A 10,148-nucleotide genomic window follows, 5' to 3' on the forward strand; every position below is an offset into this window, starting at 1 on the left:
TGGACGGTGGGAACCAGCTGGCCTTGCCACCCTGGGTCACTCTGCTGCCACTGGGCCCGGGAATGGGGCTCCTAGAAAGTCACATGACCACAGAGAACCGGTGCAAGGGCTGCCCGAAGGCCCCACATGCTCCCAGACGTGGCCCTTGTCCTCCCTGGGTGCTACTTGACAAGGTAGTGTGAGCAAGGGCTTTGGAATCGGAGTTCTGGGATCAAATTTCAGCTTGACCATTTGTTCTGTAGCCTTAGGCTAGAGATTTAAGCTGTTTCAACTTCCTCAGCTGTGGAAAAGGGTGTAACATCACCTCCAAGGGTGTTGTGAAGATCATGAAACACTCCCACCCTGACACAGCCTCCCCTCCCTCCCACAGCAACAACCCCACTCTGAGTTGCCACACACTTTCCAGAAGTCAGAGGCCCGAAGACGGGCTCTCTCCAAGCTCGATCCCACTTGGCCACCTCTGGACCAGCACTGGGCTGTTTGACAGATTCCTACTGGAGCAGAGGCATTTGCCGGTGGCTTCCCAAACACAGAACAAGTGGACAGCCCATACACATCCCTCCTGGTCATTGGCTCCTCATCCTAGCTCAAAGCAGCTGTGCCTGGGCCCACAGGCCCTCAGTGGCCAGCAGTCTCCATGGGGCAGAAGCAGATGGCTCCTCTGGTCAGGTCAGCTGAAGGTAGCCTAAGCCCTCTGTCCACACAGCCAGAGTCTGAGGCTGCAGCCAATCTTAGCCTTTCTCCATTTATCCCCATCAAGCTTCAGCAGCATCAGCCATGGCAGCCGTTCTGAGTCCAGACTTTCCATTTGTGCTCAAGGGCAGATCAGATGATTGTCAGCCACAAAGCAGTGACCTAGACATTGGGGTATATTTGTTCTTGCTGCAGGCTAACTTCTATTCACTCTCACCCCAACACGGTGGGGGCGGGGGGAGGGTGAGAATCATTGCAAGGACAGATCCCTCATCCACAGGCACTTTGTTCTCCCAATCCCCAGGCTCTGTTCCACTAGAATATTTCTTCTCAACTAAATTCTTCTTTCATCCCCACACCATTGTGGCTGCTTCAAGGTTTCCAACCTTTTTCAAGTCTTGGCACACATAGAGAACAATTTATCTGTAAAGGCTTACTGAGGTCATTGGAGGGGTTGTTCCTAGTCAGGGGTGACTGGCCCCAGGGGCTCCGGGTTATCTTCAGGACCTTGCCCCGAAGGGCGTTGAAGACCACAGCTGCTCTAACAATGAAAGCTCTAAGGGCCTCCCAGGATCCTAAGTTGAAGCACCTTGGCAGGGGGCGGTACTGTGCTCGCAGAGAGAACGGGCCTGTTTTTCAGATGCTTTCCTTCCTCAGAGTCAGGGGTGAAAACACCAGCGGGAAAAGAAAGAGTGAACGGAGCCCCAGTGGAGTACGGTTAGTCACGGAGCAAAGGCGGACACATCTGCAGCTCTGGACCCATTCCCTGCCACTTGGGTGGCATTCCCGCTAGGACCGGCACCCAAGCACAGGAACTGGTTCCTCCTTCCCGCCGGAGGCCCAACCCTTTCCACTGGCTCAGCTCCACCTTATTAGCCATGCTCCTAAGGGTCCCTGACTACCCATCACACAGCCATTTGGCCTCACCTGCACCTCATCAAGAACCACCCTGCTTCTAACACGTACTTGGAAGAGGGTCCCAATTAGGGGATCTTCCCTCTCCAAGCTTTCCTACACGTGCATCACGCCCACTGGGTCGAGTACCAACACTCTTAAGAACTTGTGACTACTGCAATTTTGTGTCTTGGCCAGCTCTACGTTCTCCGAGTGGTAACTTCTTCAGGCACAATCTTATTTGCCACTGTAGGCTTTGCTAAGTATGGAACAAATCAGCACAGTTCTCAGCCCTTCCCACATGACTGTAAGTCGTTCTTAAACCCTGACAGCAATGGTTTCCATACCCTGGCTGGTTCCTTGAATCTTGGCTCTACCACCTACTAGGTAGGTTCCCTAACCCCCTTGCTACTTCACAGGCAGTCCTAGCAGACCAAGAGCAGGAGCTGGAAGCTTGTTAAAAAAATGCATTATTTTCTAAAGCTCCCCTCCAGACCTACAGATGAGGACCCATATCTTAATACCTATGTGTGATTCACATCCACACTGAAGCCTGAGAAACACTGGCCCAACCTGAGCCTGTTGCCTTGCTGGCAATAGGATTCTATCCCTGCTCATCAATCGGGTCTTCAGTGAAACAAACAAACCACTTAGCACAGTGCATGGTACCCAGAAGCCACCTACAGTGTTGCTCCAATGATTGGGGAGAGCCTCTGCCAGCCTCCTCCACTCCCAATTGGCCTTAAGTAAGTAGGGCCAGTAATTACCATGATACAGAAGCCAGCTTGATATTTAAAACAGAAACATCACTTTTATTGACAAGTTAGGGCCACGGACAGACAGCTTCCAGAACAGAAAAAAGACAGTCCCAAGACAACGGAGTGTAAAATCATAGCAGACAGCCTAATACTCTTCACCCTCATCCTCTCCCTCAGCACTATCTGCTCCGACCTCCTCATAATCCTTCTCAAGGGCAGCCATGTCCTCACGGGCCTCAGAAAACTCTCCTTCCTCCATGCCCTCCCCCACATACCAGTGAACAAAGGCACGCTTGGCATACATCAGGTCAAACTTATGGTCCAGGCGAGCCCAGGCCTCAGCGATGGCTGTGGTGTTGCTCAGCATGCACACAGCTCGCTGGACTTTGGCCAGGTCTCCACCGGGCACCACAGTGGGAGGCTGGTAATTAATGCCCACTTTGAAGCCAGTGGGACACCAGTCCACAAACTGGATGGTACGCTTGGTCTTGATGGTGGCAATGGCGGCATTGACATCTTTGGGAACCACATCGCCACGGTACAACAGACAGCAAGCCATGTATTTACCATGGCGAGGGTCACATTTCACCATCTGGTTGGCTGGCTCAAAGCATGCATTGGTGATCTCTGCTACTGTAAGCTGTTCATGGTAGGCTTTCTCAGCAGAGATGACAGGGGCATAGGTGGCTAGAGGGAAGTGGATACGGGGATAGGGCACCAGGTTGGTCTGGAATTCTGTCAGATCAACATTCAGGGCTCCATCAAATCTGAGGGAAGCGGTGATGGAGGACACAATCTGGCTAATAAGGCGGTTAAGGTTAGTGTAGGTTGGGCGTTCGATATCGAGGTTCCTACGACAGATGTCATAGATGGCCTCGTTGTCTACCATGAAGGCACAATCAGAGTGCTCCAGGGTGGTGTGGGTAGTGAGGATGGAGTTGTAGGGCTCAACTACAGCTGTGGAAACCTGAGGGGCTGGGTAGATGGAGAACTCCAGCTTGGACTTCTTGCCGTAATCGACAGAGAGACGTTCCATCAGCAGGGAGGTGAACCCGGAACCAGTTCCCCCTCCAAAGCTGTGGAATACCAAGAAGCCCTGAAGACCTGTGCACTGGTCAGCCTGTAAAAGAAAAGTTTTAATTTTAGCCTTGGTGAAAGCTGCAATGACTTCTTTCAATCCATAATTCCATTGATCGAGATTTTTTAAAAAATTATTTTAAGTTTTTTTAAAGTAACCTCTACACTTAATGTGGGGCTCAAACTCACAACCCTGAGATCAAGAGTCGAGCACTCTTCTGAGCCAGCCAGGTACCCCCGATTGAAATTTCTTTAATCTTTTTTTTTTTTTTAAAGATTTTATTTATTTATTTGACAGAGAGATCACAAGCAGGCAGAGAGGCAGGCAGAGAGAGAGGAGGAAGCAGGCTCCCTGCTGAGCAGAGAGCCCGATGCGGGGCTCGATCCCAGGACTCTGAGATCATGACCTGAGCCGAAGGCAGCGGCTTAACCCACTGAGCCACCCAGGCGCCCCAAAATTTCTTTAATCTTCTGAACAGTATTTGCTAAGACAGCAATTATAACGAGCTTCTAAGAGCTCAAATTCAGGGAAACTTTTCACAGTTCTTGGAAGGGGGGGGAAATCTGCTAAACAGCTATTTAAAAATGAACTATCCTCACTTCCACAGAGGAATCAGGAGGGCAAGGCCCAAGTTTCAGTTGCTGGGAGGGCAACCTCTGGCCCCCTTGTCCCTTGCGGTGACTACAGGCAAGGGAAATGTCTCACAGGTGGAGAGCTACCAAGCCAAGGACAGGCCTGGGACCACCAGCCCCTTACAATGGAGGTCTTATAAAGATCTGTCAGCTGCTTTCCAAGCTGGAATATGACAGAAGAGCCAAGTTCCAATGCCCTGGTGTTAGGAGTCAGGCTGGGTCCGGATCCGGCTCTACCAGTTCCTTGCTATATGGCTCTGATCAAATTTATTTCCCAATCTCAGCTTTCGCATTTATCAATGGAGAATAGTAACCTACCTCGTGTTGTTGAGAATTAAGTGAGTACTTGTCAGAGAGCCTGACACAGTAAACACTAGTTATCAGAGAAAGTCTACGGATTCTGCAAAAGCTGACATGCTACCACAGCTCCACGAGGCCTAATGTCACTGGGGCTTTCCACCGCTTCACTGCACCATTCTTGTTAACAAGCTGCCATTCTATGAGACTTTTCAAAGTTCTCACCTGACAATCCTCACTTCTCAGAAGTGCTGAGATTTGGGGTGCCTGGGTGGCTCAGAGGGTTAAAGCCTCTGCCTTTGGCTCAGGTCATGATCCCAGAGTCCTGGGATCAAGCCCCACATCGGGCTCTCTGCTCAGCAGGGAGCCTGCTTCCCTTCCTCTCTCTCTGCCTGCCCCCCTGCCTAATTGTAATCTGTCAAATAAATAAAATATTAAAACAAACAAACAAAAAAAGTGCTGAGATTTGTGGAATTCTCTACCAATCCCTCAGTTTACTTGTCCTGCAGGTCCATACTCTGAATGGGATCAACGTTACAGGGCAGACTCACAGTACCAACTAAATCCACTAATCCTCCTGCGGACACAGTGGTAACACCAAGGACAAATACAGGTGTTCTGGTAGTTAATCAACTTTACTCCAGGACCCTCAATGGGTTTTTACTAGGTTTATTTGTCCCTTAAAGGCAGGTCCTGATGTTCCAACTTAGTGCTTGTAGCTGAAGCTTATTTGTAAACAGAGGAACCAGAACCCCAACTTTGTCAGGAAGACTATGATAAACATCTGGAGAAGTCTGAAAGGTGAACGAAACAAGGCCCTTCTTTTTAGACTAGACCAGTTGTGGCTAGGCTTAGAATGTGATTTTCCTGACAAGCTACTCTACCCAAACTTTTATTCTTGATTTTTGGTTAATTACTTATAAGCTGCCCACATGCCTGAGGAGCAAAGAGTCATGGGATTGCTGGACTCTTAATTAAAGTGACCCAAACAAAACACTTAATCACCTGTACGGATGTGAATACTGTTGCCTAAGATTTTTCTGCCACGGTGCCACTCCACATGGCCCTGAGCTCTAGTGGAAAAGAAAGCCTACCACTCCCCATGATTAGATTTCAATACTTTCCAACTTTCAATAATGGATAGTAGCTTCTGTTAATAAGGGAGCTCCCGAGATTCCACTGTCAGTGCTGTTAGAAGTTTCCAGTGTCTGCCATTTCTAGTCAGGGTTATGCTGGCTTCTTGTGCTCTGACCCTTCTGTCTTGCTACAAAGCACCAAACCTAAGGTAATCCAATATTGTTTTTTAGGAGCCTGATCAGTACATGTCACAGTCTGCCACCTACTCAATGTGACTAAGATGACCTAAAAGGGGGCATGGGAGCTTGAAGCAGGGAAGCTGATTACTATGAACCAGGATGTTTAATGATCTTAAACATCAATTAAACTGTTAAAAGCCTCCTGGGTCCTCACCTTGACTTTAGGTAAATTGCCCTAACTGCCTCGAGCAATTGCCCAAGTCTGCCTTATAAGACAGGGAAATAGGCAATGGAGCACTTAAACCGGCCCCAAATAGTTGTTGCGTAACCCAGGACCATCTGGTTCAAAATCCAGTTCCTTAGTGAGCACTCAACGGCTCACTTCAGTGTGCAAAGAAGGATTCTTACAGCTTTAAGAGAGACCAAACTATAAGAAAACGCTCACCCCACTTTAAATAAAACACTATGTTTACCAGCTTCCGAATTCGGTCCAAGACAAGGTCAATGATCTCCTTGCCAATGGTGTAGTGCCCTCGGGCGTAGTTGTTGGCAGCATCTTCCTTGCCTGTGATGAGCTGCTCAGGGTGGAAGAGCTGGCGGTAGGTGCCAGTGCGAACTTCATCTGGAAAAGGCAAACACAGCAGCCCCCCATCACTCACCACCTGCACAAGCCTGCTCAACCTCATGGGGTCCCTGGAGCCTCAAGACAGACCTCCTGTTCCAGACCCCCGGGGGAGCTCACCGGGTTACGGAGGCGGAGGCCAACTCACCAATGACTGTGGGTTCCAGGTCTACAAACACGGCCCGGGGCACATGCTTGCCAGCGCCCGTCTCACTGAAGAAGGTGTTGAAGGAGTCATCTCCTCCCCCGATGGTCTTGTCACTTGGCATCTGGCCATCGGGCTGAATGCCGTGCTCCAGGCAATAGAGCTCCCAGCAGGCATTGCCGATCTGGACACCAGCCTGGCCGACGTGGATGGAGATACACTCACGCTGTGGGAAGAAAGGAAAATACCAGAATAGGACAGATCAGATGGGAGGTTTAGGAATGATTCACACCTAAATGACTAATTAACCTTCAGGATAGATAATCACCTTTCTGGAAGTCACTCCTGCCCAAGGTTATTTCACAAGCAAGAGCCTTTGGTGACTAATTCGGAGAAAATGCTTTGCAAAACTAAAGATATGTTAATGAACTACTAGGCAGGACCAGAGATCAGACCCTTGCTTTGTAGTCACATTAGATATTCAAGGTCAGGTTTCTACCATTTTAGAAAGACAGAAGCTGTGCTAAAGCAATACATTTCCCCCAGCTCCAGGGAAATGTGCCTGCCACGATTCCTTAAAGGCATGCAGAATTCCCCTTTGGAGCTCTGATTCATTCTGTGTAATTGTGTTAACTATTGAGCTCATTCTGGTCCCTCTTTAATCCTATTCTTTAAAAGACAAGGGTTTCTGCCTCTCCCTTTAAAACCAGCTTAAACCAGCAAACCACAGCCATGTGACTCATGGAGAAAATGCCAGATAAGCAGCAGCTGGCTGTATTCTAAAAACTGTGGTCAGAGGCAGCTTTTTAACCCTGTGGAAGAACTTAATCTTAAGGAAGAACATTTTCCCTATACTATCAACACATCTTGAATAGGGAGGGTTGAAGACACGTGGAAATAAAAGGCAGAAGTGTCAACGAGACTTGACTAATAGCTTAAGTAGTTGTTTCCTACCAAAACGTATACAGAGATCTCTGGTACTGTGAGGAAAAAGCCTTCGGCATCAAGAATTTAACGATATTGGGAAAATGTCTGTTTTCCTTTACTTGATGAACAAGATCATTTATAAGTTTCCAAACTCATTCCTGCCTAGTAAAGCAAGGCCGTGAACACAGAATCTTTGCCTTCAGATTTAAGAGGAAGACAAAAAATGGTGCTTTATTGTATTTCACCGTAAGTCAGACTACTTTGCAGACTAGTAGAGGACTTTCAAAATACTGACACCAAATATCTACCTCCTTTTAGGTTTTCCCCAAATATGAGGGTTTCAAGTTTTTAAAAGCTGCTAACAGGAAACTAGTTAGAGAAAACACCACCACTAAGATCTCAAAGGGCCTAGTTTCGTAAGCTGAGATAATTAAAAACCCCAATCATCCAGAACCTTTGACCTATGGTCCTCCCTCCCGCCTACACTCCTCATAAAACTCCCATGGTCTCCTCACCACATCACTGAGCTCATGATTACCTGCATTGACTCGCCCAGCTCTAGGGTTGTGGGAGAAAGGGGAGTTGGTTGTTCTAATGAACCTATGACTATTTACCATTGCATCATGTTTACCTTTAACTGGACTTTGGAAATTCTACAGCCCAGGAAAGCTGGAGAGAGTGCGGTTCCTGACAGCTCCAGGCCCAAGGAGTCAAAGTATTTGAGAAAAGCCTTTCATTCTAATGAAGTGTTTCTTCTATTGACTTATGAGCCCAAAACAACTTTTGCTGAGCAACATTTTTAAGATTTTATTTATTTGGCAGACAGATCACAAATAGGCAGAGAGGGAGACAGAGCACAAAGCAGGCTCCCCGCTGAGCAGAGAGCCCCATCCCAGGACACTGGGATCATGACCTGAGCGGAAGGGCAGAGGCTTTAACCCACTGAGCCACCCAGGTGCCCCTCTTAATTGCTTTCTTGTTTAGACCATGGTCACTACCTGCCCTCCACTCTCTCCTGGCCACTCAGGAGATGAAGACACATGTGATCAACTCACTTAGTCTAGCTTTCACTGGATAAGCAGCCACCTTAAAAAAAAAAAACTATTAATATAGCCAGTGCTTGCCTAAATCCGTGTGCTGTTCTTGCTCTCCTGCCCTTCTTTAAAAAGCCCCACTATAGCATAACAAATAGCATGGAGGACAAGGGGAGATGGAGAGGAGAAGGGAGTTGAGGGAAATTGGAAGGGGAGGTGAACCATGAGAGACTACGGACTCTGAAAAACGATCTGAGAATTTTGAAGGGGTGGGGGGGTGGGAGGGTGGGGGCACCAGGTGGTGGGTATTGTAGAGGGCACGGATTGCATGGAGCACTGGGTGTGGTGCAAAAATGAATACGGTTATGCTGAAAAAAAATAAAAAAAAAAAAAAAAGCCCCACTATTTTCTGAATCACTCCTTGACCAGTATCTTTCCACCTCCCTTGCTGAAATGCACTCAAACAATGTTACAGCCAGACTTAGTTTTGACAACAGAGGTAGTCTCTGAAGAGGGTGACTGGTCTGTTCACTGTATCCCCCTTTCTTTAAAGATATTATTTTGAAACATTTAATACACAAATCGTGGCTTAACAGCATGACTTCTTTTAGGTAGACCTCTAACAGACCTTCTCTAAGAACACACTGTTAGTACTTGTTTACTCAACGGTTTTAAGAAACTATCTTTTTATAGACTAGTTTTTAAAAACCTGGCCTAAGCACAAAGCTTCAGCTATAAACATCCCATTGCATTAACATTAGAATTGCAAAATTAGACAAAGTGGCGGTTAATAATTCCCTTAAAAGGAGCAGCCTGCCTACATCCTTCAGGTGGACTGATGCAACTGGAAGCTCTCCCCGGGGACAAGACCCAGGTGACTCAGCGGGGAGTCACTGGACGCCGGAGATGGGCGCCAGGAAGTGGATGCACCTTCAGGACCGGAGTGCTAAGGCACCGGGAAGGTGAAGTTATTTAGAGAAATGGAGGGGAGGGATTTTTTTAGTTTTCACAAGTCACTGGGGGCCAATGTGACGGCTCCCTGGTCTGCCTTCAGTTGTGGCGAGCCCTGGGGCGATGCCCTCTTACTGGGATCTAGAGGGCTTTCCACTTCCCCCAAAGGCAGCGTCCTGGCCGCCTTTTCGAGCCTGAACATAAGTTTGCCGGTGAACTCGGCTTTCCCAACCCGGTCATCAGAAGCCAGTTTACTCGCAGGCGTCCGGGACGCGGCCCCACGTGCACCCGGGCTCCACCGCCCCTTTGGGCTGTTCTCACCTCCACGTCACATCCCCAGGACCCCTCCACTCACCATGACTGAGACTTATAGGGTTCGTTGGGGCTGGAGGAGTCGAGGGGACGGCGACAAGGTTCTCCCGCTGACAGACTACCAAGGAGTCCGGGGGAGAAATGGTAAGTGGGAAGAACGCCCCCGAGGCACCCTATATACCCCTTCCCCGGCCACGTGGCCTGGGGGCGGGCCCCTGACCCCGCCCCGGCCGCTGAGACCCCGCCTCCGAGCCCTGGGCCCCGGGCAGGACGCCGGATCGCACCGGGCCCCGGAGAGAGGAGGGCGCGCGGCGCTGATTGGTGGGTTCAAAAGTTCAAACCAAACTCTTCGGAAGGAGCCGGCGCTAGGGAGGCAGGAGACGTCCTGGGGCCTGGGAAGGGGCGGGTGGGGCGGGGAAAAGATGGGGACGGCGACTGGAAGGAAAAGGAAGGCGAGGCATCTGCCGGGTTCCCAGTAGGTTCCGGGAGAGGGAGAGGGGTCGTCAGGTGGGTAAAGCCGCAGGAGTTAGGGGGCAGGTGTAGGAGGCG

At 49.3% G+C, this 10,148-nt stretch overlaps 1 protein-coding gene across 1 annotated transcript; it reads right to left on the minus strand.

Moving 5' to 3' along the window:
- Positions 1-2,372: 2,372 nt before the first annotated feature.
- On the minus strand, positions 2,373-9,788 carry TUBA1C (tubulin alpha 1c). The gene is made up of 4 exons (XM_047739913.1): positions 9,643-9,788; positions 6,379-6,601; positions 6,082-6,230; positions 2,373-3,465 (listed from the first exon to the last, which is right to left on the minus strand). Exons 1-4 carry the CDS (start codon positions 9,643-9,645, stop codon positions 2,491-2,493), a joined length of 1,350 nt encoding a protein of 449 aa, XP_047595869.1. The 5' UTR covers positions 9,646-9,788; the 3' UTR covers positions 2,373-2,490.
- Positions 9,789-10,148: the final 360 nt, after the last annotated feature.

The sequence above is a fragment of the Lutra lutra genome, chromosome 8, assembly GCF_902655055.1.
Source record: "Lutra lutra chromosome 8, mLutLut1.2, whole genome shotgun sequence".
Lineage (NCBI taxonomy): Eukaryota > Metazoa > Chordata > Mammalia > Carnivora > Mustelidae > Lutra > Lutra lutra.

Coding starts and splice junctions, on each gene's coding strand:
- TUBA1C (XM_047739913.1), bottom strand. Junction 6,231..6,378: donor CCTGGAACCCACAGTCATTG/GTGAGTTGGCCT, acceptor TGCCTTTTCCAG/ATGAAGTTCGCACTGGCACC. Junction 3,466..6,081: donor TGGACCGAATTCGGAAGCTG/GTAAACATAGTG, acceptor TTTCTTTTACAG/GCTGACCAGTGCACAGGTCT.